The 19,810-nt window shown below is 48.7% G+C and overlaps 1 protein-coding gene across 3 annotated transcripts in view; it reads right to left on the reverse strand.

Annotated features, from left to right (window-relative positions):
* The window catches only part of NAT10 (N-acetyltransferase 10), a 38,976-nt gene that overhangs the window by 11,995 nt on the left and 7,171 nt on the right, over positions 1-19,810 (reverse strand). For all 3 annotated transcript variants that reach the window (XM_027562692.1, XM_027562691.1, XM_027562693.1), the window contains 15 exons: positions 18,751-18,873; positions 17,018-17,079; positions 15,512-15,626; positions 15,309-15,416; positions 12,225-12,358; positions 10,142-10,235; positions 9,906-10,004; positions 7,038-7,174; positions 4,470-4,594; positions 3,860-4,010; positions 3,480-3,576; positions 2,484-2,600; positions 1,517-1,618; positions 1,347-1,421; positions 669-785 (listed from right to left, as the gene is read on the reverse strand). In XM_027562692.1, coding sequence (XP_027418493.1) covers positions 669-785; positions 1,347-1,421; positions 1,517-1,618; positions 2,484-2,600; positions 3,480-3,576; positions 3,860-4,010; positions 4,470-4,594; positions 7,038-7,174; positions 9,906-10,004; positions 10,142-10,235; positions 12,225-12,358; positions 15,309-15,416; positions 15,512-15,626; positions 17,018-17,079; positions 18,751-18,873 — 1,656 coding nt within the window. The remainder of the gene's footprint in view (positions 1-668; positions 786-1,346; positions 1,422-1,516; positions 1,619-2,483; positions 2,601-3,479; positions 3,577-3,859; positions 4,011-4,469; positions 4,595-7,037; positions 7,175-9,905; positions 10,005-10,141; positions 10,236-12,224; positions 12,359-15,308; positions 15,417-15,511; positions 15,627-17,017; positions 17,080-18,750; positions 18,874-19,810) is intronic.

The raw sequence follows: 19,810 nt of genomic DNA on the forward strand, positions 1-19,810 counted from the left end.
GATCATTCCCAAGAATCCCAAACCCCTAGACGAGCCTGGAATCACACTCCTCAGAACCCAGAATTCAGGAAACAGCCACATGTTTAGAAACACCGAACACAAAGACAGAGGCAGGGTTCTCAAGATAGGTTGAAGACGCAGGTCTGCCACCAGATGGCTGCAGTGTCTTGGAAGTGACAAACCTCTGAGCCTGACCTTAAATACAAGCCCTCCCCACCTCCTGAACAGGCACGTTGTGAAAAATCAAATGAACCCGCATGAAAAGCCACCCCAGTTCCTAGTGTTATATCCAGAAAGACGGAGCTTCCCTGGGTCTGGCTTCAGTACTGAGGGGAGGAGACTCTGCAGAGCTAGGGCTTCAAGCTCAAAGATGCATCAGCATCACCTGGGAGCTTGTTAAGACCCAGATTACTGGGTCCTGCCCCAGAGCCTCGATTCAGGGGGGATAGACTTAACACGTCTCCAGATGAGGCTGATGATGCTGATCCGAGGGCCTCGGTTTCAGTGTTAGCTGGAGAGAAAGAAGCGTCTCCAAAGCCAGAGAGGAGCTCAGCTGCTGCAGCCCACGGTAGCCCAGACCATGAGACTGCTCTTGAGGACGATCCCGAAGACCCAGAGAGAAACCTGGTCTCTGCCAGGAGCCGGTAGCCCAGCCAGAAGACGCTTACCTCACTGCTGACAGTGTGAATCTCCTGCGACGTCTCCAGGACCTTCTCCTCAAGACAAGGGAACCTGCCCTCGTAGTACATCTGCAGCAGCTGCAGGGCTCGGCTGCCGTAGCCCATCTGTGAGCACACATGAGGGAAACGGGAGAGGGGAGCAGAGATGTCCTCAGCGTCCGTGCACTTCTGCACCCCTGTACCGCTTCTAGAAAGCCTCACTCCGGGTCACCCTGCCCTTGGCAAAGAGAACCAATGAAACCCCCCAACAAGGTCAAAGCAGAGACCCTCAAGACCTTGTGTAGCAAGACCCTCGCTCTTGCACCATCTAGCCCACCCATCTGCCACCCGGGTGGGAGGCCGGCCGGCCACGCTTTCTGATCCACGGCTCAGCCAGCCCCAAACTGATAACTCTCCAGCTAACTCCTCAGTGGAGGCTTCCAAGACAGGCAGTCATGACAGTAAGATCTGGTTCCCCAGCCCTCTGTCCTCACAAAGGGAAGAGCAACCATATACAACCATCCCGCCTGCCCATCCAGCCCCAGGCAAACCGCCCACAGCACTGGGTCTGCTACTCCTTGACCAGCTTCCTATGTAAACAACCAAGTACACCTGGCCCACTGAGTGGCCAGCAACACGCCTGCAACTAATAATAGCACCAGGTTTGAAGGCACAAGGACACGTTACCCCTTGATAATCCGGGTGAACAGCAATGCGAACCACCCTTCCACCTGAGAGACCGCCAAAGTCTGGGTCTTGGAACTGTGAGGGAGGCACAAGCCAGTAACTTAGCAACAAAGACAGCCTCCAACATCACCAGCTTAGCCCCCCAAGACACACCAGGGAAAGCACTCCACCTGTTCTGACACTGTCCATGGAATCAGGTCACCTGAGGCCTTCTTGCCCCGAGACAGGCTGTTCAAGATGGACTGGCGAGAAATCTCCCCCTCAAGGCACACCTGTGGGGAAAGCAGGATGGTGCAGAGAGAGGCCGGCTCCAGGTGGAGCACCCACCCACAGAACCTCACCTGTGCCCTACCCTTGCTCTGCCCAGGCCAGCTGTTTCCACTCCCTCCCACACTTAACCCTGTAACCAACTCATCTGTTTCTAAGGGAAGTTTCATTACTATGTCCTGTGGGCATCCTGACACCGTCACCTAAGGAGGCAGAACACTGACATCCTCCTGGCCCAGAAAGCAAAACCACACTAGATGAGGGTCTCCACACACGGTGTACACGTGAGCTCATCGATTAAGACTCGGGAGGGTCATATGGCTCTGTACAGAACTGTGCAAATTCACAATGACTCATGCATGGGTAAACACAGTTAAACACGGTATGTGCATGTAATGAAATACAACTGTAACCCTTAAAAATTATGCAAATTATGAATATTTGACATGTTGGAAAAAAAGATTGCCAAATACTATGATCCCATGTTTGTGAATAAGAAAAACAATAAAGAAATGCATAAATATGTGCCAGGCACTACAAACATGTTTCCAATCTGCCTTTTAATTTTACAAGTACCATGGATTGCTTTTGAAATAGAGAGGAAAACAAAGTTCTGTTTCAGGAGCTATAAGTCAAAATATGCAAAGCCAGTTCTGCCTTTCAGCCATCCGTGAACAGTGAAGCTTTGGGTGTGTGTTAGGGTGGTGGTTTCCTTTGCACCCTAACTGCCTGCCTGGATACACCCAGTCACTTGGCTCCAGCCCAGGAATCAACAGCTTCTGCTTCTGCACTCCCGTTACTGAGCCACTAATCCTTGATTGCCTAAGCGGTTCCCAAATTGATGCTACAAGGACACCTCAGCTTCTGTACCTGGATGACGGCAAGCACTTCTGGAAGGGCATTCTGGGTGGGGGGCACAGGAGGCAGGAGGCAGAAGAGATGGTGAGCAGGGGCATCAGAAAGCATCTGAAGGTCGTTGGGAGAGTTCTGTGGAGCACAAACAGGGTCAGTGAGAACCCCTCCTCATCCCGTCCTTACTCGAGCGGCTACTCCAGAATCATGACTGCAGAACTGCCTTCCCGAAGCCGAGTGAAGTGCTGACGCCCAGGAAAGCACATGCCAACATCTCGGCTGGGCAGCCTGACACTCTCCACAAGGGCTTCAGTGCGAGGCGCCTCCTATGTTCGCGGTCACCTCACCATGAGTGCTAAGGCTGCAGAGCAGGGGTGGACAACTGCTTAGTTAGCACTACGCACCTCACAGCTTGGAAGCAAAGGTCCTCTTGATAAGAGGCTGCTATTTTAGGAAAACCTCTCAGGGCTTCTAACACCAACCCTTCAGCTTTCTATTAAAGGCTATTATTCATAAAAATGCTACCTAGACACACACAAAGTGTCCTTTCCAATGTTATCTTTTTAGTTTTTAAGACTTCCAAATATTCTAAATTCTCACTCACTGATCCCTGAAAATAGCCCGGGGGTGTAAGGCTGGTCTCAGGTCACAGAGCACCCCTCAGATTACAACTGCTATGTCATCTCAGCCCATCCATTCAGCCAACTGGCAAGAAATATAAGTACCCCTTTTAAAATGGGCAACACTTACCACCCTCTCCAGCCACCACACACGGAGCTACATGCAGAAATCCCATGCTCCGTATACAAAGCTGGAGCAAAAGACAAGCCTGAACAACGGGAAATGCAACTCTGAAGTAGAAGCCCTGGCCCCTGCCAACATCAGGACATTCTAGTCCCAGTGGAATGGTCACCTGAGCCACTGGGTAACAAAAGATGCAAGAAGTCAAGTAAAAGGCACTGCCAAGAGCTGCAATTCACTGCTGAAGTCCACATGAGGGCTGGTTTCAGTTACCTTGTAATGAGAAGCCACGTAGAGAGCCATAAGCCGTTGGAGGAAAACCTCGGAGGCCTTATGGTAGCAAAAGAGGGTATCTCTATTAACATAGTAGCTGGATTTGAGGTTAAGCAACCAAAACATATCAAAGAGAGCCCCGAACAAGGCACGCTACTTCCAAGGACAACCTGGATACGTGGGTTCCCTCAGCCTGGGAAGAGGAGGCCCTGGTTCTAAGCAGAAACATAGCAGGGAAGGAAGAGAAGGAAAATCGAGAACATTCCACCTTGTCCTCTTCCCAGAGCAGCAGCCTATGAGGCAAAGGGCCAGAACCTTCAGTTAAACTCTCCCATCACCTCCTTTCCCTTTCACAGGACGAATGGAACCCAGGAGGATACAGCTCACACGCTTCAGGCAAGGGGCAGCCGGAGACAATCCGAGTGATGTTGAGGCAATCCAGGCACAGCAAGTCGTTCAGCCACTTTTCCACGGCATCCCCAGGGGCGTATCGGATCGACTCCTGCAGGGAAACCTCATGCAGGGTTCGCACTGTTCAAAACACACGCAAGACTAAATACGTTTTGTCCAGGAGATCAAGGCAAATGTTCTACTTTATCTCTGTCACGTGGTACCCACATAAATATGGCTCAAGAATTTAAACTGAGTGGTTTTAAATTGTTCTAGTGGAAAAAATAAATAAATAAATTGTTCCGGTGGATGTTCAACTTGTCTGGACACCAACCCCCAAAGGTCTCACTACGTCAAGGCAACCAATGCCCCGAGATGGTGACAAACAGGAATCCAGTCACCAGAAGGCCCAGGTCAGCCTCCTGTCTGGTCACTAGTTTGCTGTTCCTCAGAGAAAAGCAACTTCATCTCTTGGGGACTCAGCCTCTCTGCCTGATCATCAGGTCTGCTATCACCCATAATGTCATGAGGGGAAGGATCCAGGAAAAGTGTGACGTGACTTGCTGTGCACCGCAGGCCCATCCAGAGCTCCGGGGGTACCTGATGCCAGCCTGGCCGTCGCCGTGGTCTTGTTCTCAGCGGTGGTGCTGACCTGGCTCTGGGCACTCTGTTGACGGAGCTGCTGAATTAGCTTGAGGGACAGGGACCGGCCAGTGCCCTCGTAGCTAGGAGAAAAAGCAAAGGCAGTTAGGCTCGAGGTGCCGAATCACCTCTGCAGGAGGGGACAGAGAAAGTAGTTCTCTGTCCTCAACCTGATGAAACCCCAGACTCCTGCTTGCTGAGAACAGCCCTTCACCTCTGAACTTCCAGCAGGGCATGTGCATGGCCAAAGGAAGCTGGGCTGCATGGTGGCTCAGCTCGGAGCCATCTAGGCCTGGGCTCAAGTCCTGGCATGTCCGTTTAGTACCTCTGGGCCAGGAACTCAACCTCTCTCAGCCTCCTCCTCAAAAGGGGACTAGTGTACACAGCTCACAGGGCTGTACTACGAACTAAAAGAGAAAGATCAAAAAGATGACGTGAACAAAGCCTGTAGGATAATGGAACTGCAGCAAAGATGAATGGTCGATTAACGAGAAGTTGCATGCTTGAAAGATGAACAGAGAGCATTTCCAGTTTGGAAAAATCAAGATTAAACAAATCCACCATCTTTTTTTTCATGACTACTTTCCCTTGAAAGAGGACATAAACTAGAAAATTTTTCTAATTTTCAATTAGAAAAATGAACAGAGGACCTGAATAGATACTTCTCCAAAGAAGATACACTGTGGCCAAAAAGCACATGACAGGACGCCCCACATCAGCCAACTAACAGGGACACACAAATGAAGGTCACACGAGCCACCATTCATGCTCACTAGGACGGCACAGTCAAAAAGGACATACAAATACTAGCAAAGACGTGGAACCCTTACACGCTACTGGTGGGAATGCAAAATGGCACTGTTGCTTTGGAAAACAAGCTGGCAGTTCTTCAGTTAGAAAGTTCCCATTTGACCCACTAGTTTGACTTCTAGGTATACCCTCAAGAGAACAGAAAACGTTCTACACAAAAACCTACACGCGAATGTTCACAGCAGCACTGTACTAGCCAAGAGAGAAATAAACGATCAACAGACGAATGGAAAAACAAGATGTGCATAAACACACACCGGAATGTTACTTGGCCAAGAAAAGGAATGAAGTACTGATATAAGCTACATGGAAGAACCTTGCAAACATTATGGTTAGAATCACAAAAGACCACATATTCAAAGATTCCACTTATATCAAGAGTTCAGACTAGGTGAATCCATACATATAGGAAGTTGATTAGTGATTCCCTAGAACTGAGGAAAAGGAAGGAATGGAGGATGATAATTAAAGGGTATGGAGTTTCTTTCCGGGAAAATGAAAATGTTCTAAATTGTCGTGATGGCTGCACAACTCTATGAATATACTAAAAATCACTGAGTTACACACTTTAAATGAGTAAATTGTATACTGTGTGAATAATATCTCAATAAAGATGTTACCAGAAAAAGTAAAATCCATCTTATTTAACTATTTTCAGTGTAAGTAAAGCAGTCAAATAATAAATCTAAAATATAGAATCATTTCTTCAAAATGTGACTTCCATATAGAAATCAACAATGAAGGCAAGTACACGTTGACCTGGGAAGATTTCACAGTATATTCTTTTTTTTTTTTCTGGCCACACTGTGTAGTTTGTGGGATCTTGGCTCCTTGACCAGGGATCAAACCCAGGCCACCTGCAGAGGAAGTTCAGATTCCTAACCACTGAACCACCAAGGAATTCCCAGTATATTTTTACATGAAAAAGCAAACGCAAAACATTATGGAAACTATGCTTATGTTCTTATTCAAAATGAAAAAGTAAAATAAATGTACACCAAAAAACAAGCTATCTCTAGAGAGTCAGATCACTGGATTTCTTTTTGCTTACCTTCCCTTTCTCACTTTCCCATAGCAAACAACTAAATATTTCAAAATTTTGAAAAAGCTCTTGAGTCTGCTTTCTTATGATAATTACACAGTTACTTTAATACTACATTTTCACATAATTCCAGGGGATAAGACATTGGTGCGTGTGTGTGCTAAGTCACTCCAGTCATGTCCGACTCTTTGTGCCCCTATGGACGGCAGGCTCCACTGTCCATGGGATTCTCCAGGCAAAAATACTAGAGTGGGTTGCCCATGCCCTCCTGCAGGGAATCTTCCCGACCCAGGGATGGAACCTAAGTCTCTTACGTCTCCTGCACTGGCAGGTGGGCTCGTTACCACTAGCGGCACCTGCGAAGCCCAACACACTGGTATCGCCGTCCATGTGCTCCCTAGGAGCTGGTCAGACCTAGACAGCAGACGCTCGTCAACTGGGTGATGAAATTCCTGTCTGGTGTTGCCTGTTCTGGTGGGCTATAGCTCACACCAGAGGGAGCTGTAGTTCACTATGAAAGGGTAAAAGAGAAGGCCGATGAGAGAGTGAAGCGGGCCCAAAGACTCAAACTTTAGGTATCAGCCCTATCCACCCAGGCGCAGGTCACGTTCACTAAATCCCACCCAACTGGCAACATCCTGTAAAGGAGGCAACGGCTCCTGCCCGGTGCTCACCCATTGATGGTGGATGCCATGAAAACAAGGTAGGGGCCCAGAAGACTCTTCACCAGGGGAAGGGGGATGGCAGCAGCTTCATCAATCACAACGAGCTCAGCCTGGCCCAGTTTCACAGCATCTGCAGGATGTATGTACTGCAGGAAGGAAAAATGTACATTGTTAGCTTGGCCGCCGATACCATGGCTGCAGTCGCTGGTGAGTCACCATAAAGGCCCTCTCTTTCCCCTCTCCCCCGTCCTCCGTCTTCTTTCTCTCATTCCTTCCCTGATAGGACAAAGCAGGGACAGCTTAGAGTCAGATGCCTGGGGCCTAACAGTTCAACCACTGACTGTGCGGCCCTTCTTCTCAGAGCCTCAGATTCCTCTCCAGAAAATGGAGGAAATACTGATGGCTGCTTGAGAAAAAAATTAGGTAAAATTAAGTAAATCTGCACCAATGCTCTGCCTAGGACCTGGCGAGTGACAGGTGATGCCTCTACTTCCTTTCTCTCCCCTCTTTCTCATACTTCCCCCAGCCTCACTCTGACCTGTGGGCCAGAGGCAAGCTTGGCCCCAGCGATGGCTGAAGCGGAAGACTTCAGGTTCCCAAGCATCTCCGACACGCTGCGCACCGTGTGTCCTGCTGTGACACCGTCTCTATTAAGCCCAAATCTTCCTGCACTGGTAGGGGCACTTCTAAGACTCATGGTCTTCTTACTGCTCGCACACTTGTGTTATTAGCCTGTCACAAACTCGCCACGAACTTGGCTCCCTTACGCCCATCAACAACCTCTTCAGTCCCTTCAGGGGTTCCTGCTTCTTTCAAGTTTGCAAAAGACCACGAAGAGGTATTTTACAGGAAAGGAAACCTGAAGAGCCAATTAACATCAACAACAGTATTCAACCTCACTGGTAATTAGCACAATGCTGAAGACAACAAGGAGATCCTATTTCCTATGCATGCGGGCAAAATTTAATTAGCAGTAAAACACCAATGTTTGTGAGGACATGGGGAAACAAGAACTCAGCAAAGTGCTGGGTTGAAGGTAATCCCGCACAAACACTTGAAAGGAGAATCTGGCAAAATCCGAGAAAGATGGAAAGCTATGCATATTCTAAAACCCAACAATTCCAATTCTAGACACATATAAACTCTAATGTACTCACACAGTGATTAAAAATGAATCAATCAGATCTCAAGCTTCAATCTGGACAAACCCGAAAACAAGTGTTGAGTGAAAAAAGGCATGCTGAAAAAGTATGCCTATACGGTATGCTACCATTTATGGATACATAATTACGTAGGAAAATATAAACACATGAATTGAAAGGAGATACGCAATCTCAGAGCAGAGTTATCTAAGGGGAGCGAAAAAAGGGAACGGATGGGGAAGGGTACAAGAGAGACTTCCACACTGAGGTTTTAGATCTTTAAAACACAAATATAAATGGCTTTTAAGATATGAAACAAACACAGCAAGCAGCAAAATGCCAGCATTTCTTAGGCTTGAGTGCTGGGCACCTCGGTATTATGTTACATCGGTCTCTGTGCTTTTCTGTAGTCTGAACTATTTCATTACAAATAAGATTTTGTAACTGTTTTGCAAGAAGTTGAGGGATCAAAGAGGCAGAGACCCCTCTCATTTCCAACAGTGGGATACATGTCCTCAATGGGGCCCCATGTCTTGGATTTTTACAGAGAAGAACTAAACAAGCACCTCATAAAAGCAGCAGACCCTGGAGAGGCGGAGCTGACTTTAAACCTAATATTCTTCTATATCTCATTTCCAACAAGAAGAGGCCTCAAAGGGACATAAATGTGGCCTCATAAAATCAGGTCACCTCTTCTGCACTTCAACTCCAGCCTAGAGACAAAATGACTCTGGTAATACGAGAGGGTCTCTGAAGACAGACCCCAGGAGCAGCGAGGGCTGAGCCAGGCATTTCAGGGCAAGGCTTCCCTTCTCTGGTCTGTGTATTTCTCTCAAGTTTCAACAGATCTCTGTATTCTCACGGCCTGCAGCCTGCCCCTCACCCCTACCCCAACACTGGCCTTTCCTCCTCGAAGCTGAGAGAACCAGACCAAAGTAGGAAGAAATTACAGAAAGAACAGTCTAGAGACTCAGCAAGAAAAAAAATTACAGTCCTTGAGGAAAAAGGCATGAGCACTTAACATTATTTATAGCCTAGATCTTTGATGAAAGGTGTACCTACTTGACAGACATATACACAAAGGTCAAGGGTGTAACCTGCCACGTTTACCTGGCCCACTTCCCACCCCAGCCCAGCTCCAAAAAATTCTCAATAGACCTACTCCATTAGGCGCCCATAGGGCCCCATCCCTTCTGCAAGCCTGTCATGATTTAACAAAATTGTAGCCTTTGGACAAGTACAGACCATTCAGGCTTACAAAGCACAGGAGATTTATAGAGCTTTCGGGGAAACACTGTTTAAAAAGGAAAGTAGGCCACTGGCTAAACCACAAAGATTCAGAGTACATCTCACAAAGACCTTTTCTTCTTTCAAACGGTAAGGTTATTGTTCTAGCTATAGATGCATGGTTTCAAAACCTGCTGTAACTAAGCAGAATTAGAAATGACGTCAGAGAAAATGATTCCATTTCTCTTAGTTGATTAGCATACTCACTCAGTTTTCAAGGGACAAACTACAACTTTTCGATCTGGCTTACATACATCTGTTAGTTCGTTTGAATGTTTGTCTTTAGAAGAGGCTGAAAATATGGAACAGGTTTACCGTAAAGCAACAACACTGTCTAAAACATACATAATTACACATCACATAAAACAGCTATAAAAGGAGACATCTTAGAACACTTATACACAGCGGCACACTGGCCCCACGTGGCAGGATTCGGAACAAGCCTCACCTGAATGGTCTGCCTGTGCTCCCGGAACACGTTCACTCTAATCACTGCTTTGTTAAATTCAGGATTGAGAGACTGAATGATCTCGTAATCCAGATGCTCCTGACGGGGAAAAAGCCAAACCAATGCCAAACGTCAGAAACAAGCTTTCGAAACGAAAATAAGTTTGCATTCTACAGACTTCACCTGGATTTATACTCAGCATGGAATCAAAATAAGCTCTTATCCTAACTTCCTACCTGATACTGCAGAGCATCAAATCCTTTAAACACAAATTCAAACAGAGTGTGGAGGTTATCCGGGCTCGGGGAGGTAACAAAGATATTGGAGTACCTGTTGAACAAAAGGAGGATTTTTTTGCTTTTAAGTAATTAGGAAATTGAAGAAATGTTAAGAGAATTTAAAAAAAGAAAATATTTTTGTTTGCCCCTGTTACACAGGTGATAACAAGAGACAGTGGTGGGGGATAAAAAAATCAGGACACACATTTTGAGGAGGAAAAGTAAAATAACTGCAGACCTGAGGGTATTTTTGCTCCCAACCTAATGAAAACAAGTTGCCAATTTGAAGGGAGCACACCCCAGCAATTAGCTACCAGCATCCATGAAAGCACACTGCTGAGGGCACAATGCTTTCAAACTGTGGTCCTGGAAAAGACTCCCGAGAGTCCCCTAGACTGTAAGGAGATCCAACCCATCAGTCCTAAAGGAAATCAACCCTGAATACGAATGAGAAGGACTGATGCTGAAGCTCCAATATTTTGGCCACCGGATGCGAAGAGCCGACTCACTGGAAAAGACCCTAATGCTGGGAAAGATTGAAGGCGAAAGGAAAAGAGGATGAGATGGTTAGAGAGAATCACCGACTCAATGGCCATGAATTTGAGCAAACTCCAGGAGACAGGAGAGGACAGAGGAGCCTGGTGTGCTGCAGTGCATGAGGTCGCATACAACTTAGTGAGTCAGACACAACTGAGCGACTAAACAGCAGGAGGGTGCCCTGGGGACCGCTCCCTCAGTGTCAGAGATGGCACCGGCTCCCCAGTCCTGCACCCCTGGCCCAGAGAGGGCCTCACGCTCATCACTAGCTATGCTGACAGGTTTTCAAATCATGCAGCCAAAGTGCTCCGTCGTGAGCAGGCGAAGGCCACAGTGAGCCTCTGAGGGATCCTTGTTCAGTATAAAGGATGCGAAAGGCAGAGGGCCAGGTGGTACCACTAGAGCAGCCAGAGTAACAGAGTCAGAAGCTGAGTTCAGTCCCAGCACAACCAGCACTGACTTGGGGGAACCTTGGGTGAGTCACTGAAACTCCCTGAGCCTGGGTTTATCCATCTATGAAACACTAACATTACTCTCAGGAGCACCAAGGAAGATCATGTATATAGGACACGGTAAATCCTAGTCCATTATTTGTATCTGCGAAGCTGTAAACACATGCTTTCCTGGCAGCTGCATAAATCTTCTGTCCAGGACAAAAGAATGGCAAGTGATGCCACACTCAAAGGCAGCTCCTCAATGCAAACAAGATTTTCTATTGATCAAATCATTAAAATGACAAACCTGTATTTTTCTCGGTCAGCAAAGCTGGTCATACACAGGCTCATTTCCTGAGAGTTTTAAAGTTCCTTACCACCATTTCTTTGCTCTTGTGTGTTTGTTCAACTCTAAATAGTTGTCACGAAGGCCCTGGTATCTGTATGCCAGGACACATATACGCGTACCTTTGGGATCTGGGGATAACAGCATTGTTCTTTCAAGCTGTTGCTGTTTAATCACTAAGTTGACGCTGGGAAAGACTGAGGGAAAGATTGAGGGCAGGAGGAAAAGGGGGTGGCGACAGACGATGAGATGGTAGGATGGCATCATCGACTCAACGGACATGGGTGTGAGCAAATTCTGGTAGGTTGTGAAGACAGGGAAGCCTGGCGTGCTGCAGTCCATGGGGTTGCAAAGAGTTGGACACGACTTAGCAACTGAACAACAACTGAACAAGTCACTAAGTTGTATCCAACTCTTTTGTAACCCCATGGACTGTAGCCCGCCAGGCTCCTCTGGGATTTCGAAGGCAAGAACACTGGAGTGGTTTGCCATTTCCTTCTCCAGGGGCTCTTCCCAACCCAGGGATTGAACCCGCATCTCCTGCACTGGCAAGTGGATTCTTTACCACTGAGCCCCCAGAGACACCTGCTCTCTCTAGACAGGTGCCCAAGATCTAGAGAAATCACTCAGGAGCTCGCTTACACCAGGAACAGCCCCCCGACCCCTCGTCCTGCACACAGATCCCGCAGAGCTCAGGGTGCCTGAAGCCCGGGATCCCCCTTACCCAAAAGCCACCGCCCCAGCAATAGCCAGTCCCAGGGCTGCAGATTTCCCCCTTCCTCGGGCAGCCGTGAGCGCAACAGTACTCCTCAGGGTCTTTTCTGAGATCCCCTCAATGAATTTCAAGACAGCTTTGGCCTGTGGAAAGAGAAACATTGGGTGAGCTGTGAGAAAGGCTGAGGTTCAGCCACTTAAACTGAAATTGCGGGGGAGCAGGGGACAGGGGGCCGCTCTCGCCGACCAGCACCTAGACTCTTACTCCTGTGATCATGTCCTCTCAGTCTCCAGGCTTTTAACACCAACCAGATGCTGATAACCCCGCAGTTCACATCTCCATCCAGACCTCCTCCCCCACCCAGACTCTCCCACACACCCAACTGCCCCCCTACGTCCACCACCCATCTCACACTCAATACCTAACGTCCCCCCAGTCCTCCTCCACCTACCATCTTCCCCAGCTCAGCTAGTGTCCAACTATTCAGGCCAAAAATTGCCTCCATTTTCTCCTCATACCCGACTCATCAACAAATCCTGTCCTTCAAAACATAAAAATCCCACATTCCTCACTATCCTCTTCCTCCACCACTATGGTCGAAGCCACCACTGTGTCCTGCCACCATTTCTACAGATACAGCAGTGGGCATTATCTCTAGGATACATTTCCAGGAGAAGAGCTGCTGAGTTAGAGTATGTGTGCATTAAAATGGGTGTCATGCCCAGTTATGGAACCCCCACTCATGTATGAAAGGCCTTCTTCTCTGCAGCCTTGCTGTCTTGCTGTATAATCCTGCAACTATGCCAACTGTCTCCCTGTTCACACTGTGCACATTGTTTGCTGAACCCGTGGTAGGCAAGGCGTGAGCAGGGAAGCTGGAAGAAAACTCAAGGAGTCATAGGAACTGCAAATGTTTATTCTCTTCTGACTGGCACAGAAGCCGTAGCAGCAGACTCACTACGCTCTCCTCTCATGGTTGACCCCGTGGACACAGCCATAAGACAGCCATAATGCAGACACAACCGAGTGGCAAAGGCTTTTCAGGTGGACCTTATGTATGCTGCTGCTGCTAAGTCGCTTCAGTCGTGTCCGACTCTGTGCGACCCCATAGATGGCAGCCCACCAAGCCTCCCCATCCCTGGGATGGGTTGCCATTTCCTTCTCCAATGCATGAAAATGAAAAGGGAAAGTGAAGTCACTCGGTCATGTCCGACTCTTAGCGACCCCATGGACTGCAGCCTACCAGGCTCCTCTGCCCATGGGATTTCCAGGCAAGAGTAGTGGAGTGGGGTGCCATTGCATTCTCCAAGCTTATGTATGTTTACAGAGCAAAAGTGGCCTGTCGCCAAGCAGATACACCATGATGCACAACCAGCCTGTTGGGATTCAGCCCCAAGTGGGTGGCATCACTGCAGCTGTTTTCCATCATGAGGGAAGATCCCAGGGCTGACAGGCCCGTGCTGCTTGTCTGCTCAGGCTGGATCAGAACTCTGAACACACCTGACAGCCTGCAGGTCTCTGGGCCATGTCTATTCAGCTCCCATCGCCATCCAGGAACCACCAGAAAAGCCAAGTTATATAACTGTATATTTACAAAACGTGGGGCGAGAGTGAGAGGCTGTGGGGCAAGAGGGTCTGATGACCACCATCTTGGCTAATCTGCTCTCTCCCCACACTTGCCAACACTGGGTACTGCTAAACTTTTAAGTCTTGACCAACCTGAAATGGGAACGTAGGATCATTGTTTCAATTTGTGTTACTTCAGTTATGACAGAAAGCAGGCACTTTTTCAAATCGATATAATTACTGGCTATCTATTTTGTTTGTAAATTACTCTGCTTTTTTTCATTTATTTTAGAATATTATTTTAGAGTACATTTTTTGTCCAAATTTCATACCCTTTTATTATGTTCATGGATTTTTCCATGTACATTTTATCAGAGTGCTTCACTTCTCTATTCTAGAGCAACAAGCAAAGGATATGATACAGGGTTCAGCAAAGGCCAGGTTAGGGTGAGTAGGACCTGGATCCCCTCTGAGTGTTTCCAGCTGGAGAGACTTGAGCTTCCTCAAGCCCCACCCCTTCCTCCTGCCTGCGCCTAAGTGTCACTGCCCAGTCGTGAATGTAGAAGGTGCCCATGGGGAGACATGAAGAGTAGCACAGAGGGCAGGGGCGCCAGGAGAAGGGAGGGGCACTGCCAGTCGTGGTCACTTCTGCCCTCTCCCCATCCTCTCTCTCACTCCCCCTCTCTGATGATAAAGAAGGTACCAGGAAGTAGCTCAAAAGCAACCTGGAGCCTGCAGCCTGGGCCGCAGAGAGTGCTGCATAGCTGGTGATTCTATTTCCAGAAAGAAAAGGGAAACCAGCCTGTTGGGATTCAGCCCCAAGTGGGCGGCGTCACTGCAGCTGTTTTCCATCACGAGGGAAGATCCCAGGGCTGACAGGCCCGTGCTGCTTGTCTGCTCAAGTTGGATCAGAACTCTGAACGCACCTGACAGCTTGCAGGTCTCTGGACCATGTCTATTCAGCTCCCACCGCCATCCAGGAACCACCAGAGAAGCCAAGTTTACCAGCCCTGGTCACTTGGGGGAGCACAGAAATGCATCCTGGAAGCTCCCTCCCAGCCTGCTGTCTGTACCTACAGACCAGGTGGACCGGGTACCCTCATCACAGGGCCCTCCTCAGCACTCACACTGGAGCGGGGCTGAGTACTAGGTGCCTCCAGCCCTCCTCAGTTAAGAACAAGGCATAAGCAAAAACCTATGTCATCAACACTCAGTGAGAATGAAAGAATGCAGGTCCATCAGCCTGTGCTGGAGGGGTTCCTCTTTAAACACAACCCGTCTCCTCCCGACCCCAGCTCCTTGAACAAACAACAAACAACAGCTACAAACAACAAACCAGGGGGAAGGGGCAGATAAGCCCAGACTTCTGTGCTATGCTGGTGCTGCGTGCCCACGTGTGAGTAACAGAAAAGGCCCTGCCCCACAGAGCAGCCAAGCCTCATCCTAACTTGGCTTCTGTTCTCTGCTCGCTGTCTTTTCCCTCTGTGTGCTTCAGACAGGGATGGGGGTGTTCCGAACACATGTCACCTGGTCGAGGGTCTTGCAGCAGTCCACCAACACGCCCACAGGCTGGGTGTCCTGCAAGCTCTCCTTCAGCTCCTTCAGCTCCAGATCAGAGGGACCGAGACTCTCATCCTGCCAGAGAGGAGGAGGAGAAGGTTCACCGCTGCCGTCGGAGGGTCCGCCAGGAAACACAGCCTCCCCCAGATTCCCGGGCCCTGGCAGCTCACCGGCGTCTGGGGAGGCAGGGCCTCAATGCTGGCGGCGTGGGAGGAGATGGGCAGGATGTTGAGCTGGTCATCGATGACAAGACACTTCTTACATGAGGCCAGAGAAAGAATAAACCTGAGGAACAAAACCACCGTTGTGAGGTGCTGGGAGCAATGTCAACACGACAAGGAAGGGCTTTTCTTTAGGAAAATTATCCAGCCCACGTCTCTACACCATCGTCTGTAGAACAGGGCTGGATGATTCCTGCCTCCTTTACAAGGCACCTGAACATGCTATGCAGAGGAGACCAGTTACAGGGAGCTCTCTCGAGAGACTGATTATGAGTGCTCTTTCTGTGCAGAGCCCCTCAGCTCCGGGTCCCCTGGCCCTTCCCACATCCTCCAGGTTCACCCTTTAGTACTGTCTCCTTGAGCTGGGAACCCCAAAGCCACCCCACATATTCTCACCAACCACAGAGGCAAACACACACACACAAATGGACACCCTTCTGCCACAGTGAGGGAAAAACAAAGAAAAGGGTGGAGAGGACAGCTCCCTTTAGCTGTAGTGCACAAACATTTTTGCGTGTAGAAAAACATGTTTGGCTGTAAAATCCACAGCTGCAAGAAAAGGGCCTCCTGCTCTACTTTCAAGGGCTTCACTCCCATCCGGCAGCACCGGGTGACTTCCAGACCCGCACCTTCCACTGAGCAGCTTCAGTGGGGTTGAAACGAGGCCCCACAATTCCCCCAGGCCAATTCCTAAACTGCAGTAGTACTGACACTATGGGCCAGACCACTTTTCTTAGGGGGGGGTGGTGGTGCTTTTTGGCCCCCTTTCAGCTTTTTAGCAGCATCACTGGCCTGTACCTTCCAACGCCCCCCACCCCGCCCCGCCCAGCCAGGTCCCACTATCCAAGTGTCCCCAGATACTGCCAAGTCTCCCAAGGGCAAGACCGCTCAGGTTGAGAACCACTGCTCTAGACCATGGCTTATCCCTTCTTAAAGCTGTCGAAAGTTGCTGACTGGTGTTCCCTAAACGGGGCTCTGGGTCAAATAAACTGGGGTCCCTCGTGCTGGGAGACTTTTCAGAGGCTACAACAGGCTCACATGATTCTTCAGAAAGGAAAAACTGTATCAGCCATTTCCTAGACATAGTGGGCTAGAAAACCCTTTTGTCATAAGATCCCTCCTTAAACACCAGTGTTCTGTGAAACACATCTGGGGAAACAGGATCCAGACAGATTACCCCTCTGACAGCTGCACAGGCGAAAAGCCAGAGTGGACAGCGACTTGGTGAGGGCCAGAAGCAAGACAGAATCCAGGCCCCAGCCTTCCACTCACTCTACCGCTTCCAGTGAGCTGCACGACTACCGCTGTGATTGGGGACCTCACCGTCTGGGGCTCCTGTACCACCCTCCCTCACATACAGCATGGCTTTCAGCCGCATCCAAGACAAAAACGCGCCCACCCCCCAACCCCCATGTCTCCCACAGGTGAGAAAGTGGAAAATGTGTTCAGACCAACCTCTCATTAAATCTTCCCACCACATCCTGATGGGCCTCTGTCCTGTATCTCGAATGCACGTCCTAAGAGAGACAACGCCCATTAGTAGAGGCTAATGGCACTGAGGCTCAGCGTCCAGATGTGAAGAAGTTTCAGCAAGCAACCCTGGGATAAAAGAGGCACCAGCGATGCTGCTACAATCAAAATCCATTCCCACCTAACCTGCTGTGCTAACCTGGCTGAATGCGATTTGCTGGAGCTGGAATCAGACGCTAAATGCAGTGTTTCTCATCACAACAAACATCCCCTCACTTCATCTTTAGCTTTTCCCACATTTTATCTAGCATCTCAAAATATATTCATTTGCTCAACAAAATGCACATGCCAACACCAGACATGAGGGGTACACACTGGAGTTTGGTAAAGCATGACCCCTACTCTCATGAAGCTTATCATCAAATGGTTGAATGGAGACAAGTCAATAGAAATTTTGGCAAATGCTACGAATGAGAAACAGAGCATAGTGACAGCTAATGGGGTGGGGTGAGAAGGGGGACACCTCACACAGGGTAGTGAGGGAAGGCCCTCTGAGGTGGTAAGCAGGCGGCCAAGTAAGAGCAGGGGGAGAATAAAGAGACACCTTTGTTCACAGATATTTTAAGGAGGGCTTACTAAAGGCCAGGTACTCTTCCAGGGTCGAGGAATATACCAGGGAGGAAAACTGAGTCCCTGCTCCCATGAAGTCTGGAGACTAGCACAGGAAGCCAGATGATAAGCAAGTACTGTCTGACTTTAGAGGTCTGTAACATGCTTTGAAGAAAAATAAAACAGGCTGAGGAGTGATGGGAGAAACACATATTCTACAGGGGGTGAGAGAGAGGGCCATGCTAAGGAGGTGGAATCTCGGCAGGGACTGCACTGCAGTGAGGAAGTGAGCCAGCAGACATTCCCGTGAGAAAAGCCAGTGGGAAGGGCCTCGGGTAAGAGTGTGATGAGGGGAGAGGACATCTGAGGACCTCTGAGGAGGCCAGAGGGGCTGGGGTGAGGAGAAGTGGTGGTGGGAAAAGGTGACAAGAAGCGGGCTCTAGATCTGAGGAAAGCCCATTTCACCAGATGAAGGCAGCTCATGAAACCCCGAGGCAAATCCTAACAGTTCCCGAGCAGCTGGCCATGGACATGATTCAAAACCTGCCGCGCAGAACACGACACCCACGTGGCAGAGCCGATGAGTCAGAGACCAGCTGTGCATCCAGGGGGACACTTTCCTCACTTACAGCCAGGTCCAAAGCTTGGGCAGAAAATACTCCCCCCACCCCACCACTTGGAGTCGAAGTTTCTGCCAACCTGGGGGTGGAATGGCAGTGTTCCTTCATCACCTACCAGGGAGAGGGCAGGGGAGGACGTCAGGACACGGTCCCCTTTCCGCAGTACACAAGTGCAGGCCCTGGCGTGGCTCTCTGTGGAATACTACTTCAGAAATTTAACTACACAACAGCCGCATCCTATCTGCATCTCGCTGGTGTAATATTTGCAAATGCCTGAGAGCAAAGGCACAATTCACATTCCCCAGCAGACCCAGGGCCAGTGAGACATCTCTGCAGTCACTTTTTCCTTAGTTGCAGTTAAAGAGCTCCCAGCCCAGAGATGATGCTGACTGTCCACTAGAGTTGCTCAGTAAGAATTCTTAAAAGAAAGTAGAAAAACACAGATTAACTTGAACCCCCATAATCAAGTTTAAAAAAGCAGGGACTTACCATGGTCATTGTGTACAACTGCTTGAGTGAGTTCATGGTCCGCAAGAGGACAACCACCAACCCACCGCCTTCCACTGTTTCTACAGTCCTGGCCAGCAAATTTGGAGTCAAAGCTTCAAAATCCTGGAAGGAGGAGACCTTAGAACTAGCTGATGATGCAAAGAGCACGGCGGGGAAGCTTAACCAGGAGGCAAAGAAGGCTTTAGAGTACAAACTCAAGATAATACCCCCTACCAACTCACCAGGACCCCCATACACACACACAGTGCTTATTTAGGACTTATTTAGAACAAGTGTATCTGGTTTTATATGTCAAAGTGTTTCCCATCATCCCTGATAAAATCTTATTTGGAAAGAAGTTCTCCAGTCTTCATTAATTCTCACATGAATTTCAGAAATAGCTCACATTCATTTTCTGCTATGTTCATAGGTGGAAACTGACAAAACTCTACTGTACCACACGGGGGAGCCACTGCCTAAAGGAGCCATCATCATTGCATCTGGTAACTGGTGAGCAGAAGCAACTCCCTAGCAGTCAGTGATGGGGTGAGAACAGGCAAAACGCTCTCCTCAGCCTCCAAGGTGGGATGTAACCCAGCAATGCATGGACAACCCACTGGACTGCAGAAAGAAAAAACCAGAACTTCTATTCAGAATTTCCCATCTCATTTCTTAATTTATGTTTTATAAGGTATGTTTTATAATACATGTAATTATAGCAGTGCATGCATATAATAAATACATGATGAAACAGTGGGAACCTGAGCTTAAATGTGGAGATTTGTGCTTGAATGTTTTCTTTCGGGGGCAGGAGAGGGGGCAATGGATGAAATCACAGGTGTCAAAAAATCAAAGAATAAAACAAAGACCACCAGAGCTCAAAACAAAAATGTGAAACAATATGAACTTGCCAGGCAAGAGAAAATATATGCCAGTGAAGAAACTCACCAGAGTTTTCTGCGGGGGGGTTGGGGGTGGGGGGGTGGAGTGAGGGGAGTTTAAGAATTAGACGGTTGATTGTGGGGGCTGGTTGTTCAGTCAAGCACTTTGGATAGGATAT

This window comes from Bos indicus x Bos taurus, chromosome 15, assembly GCF_003369695.1.
Source record: "Bos indicus x Bos taurus breed Angus x Brahman F1 hybrid chromosome 15, Bos_hybrid_MaternalHap_v2.0, whole genome shotgun sequence".
Lineage (NCBI taxonomy): Eukaryota > Metazoa > Chordata > Mammalia > Artiodactyla > Bovidae > Bos > Bos indicus x Bos taurus.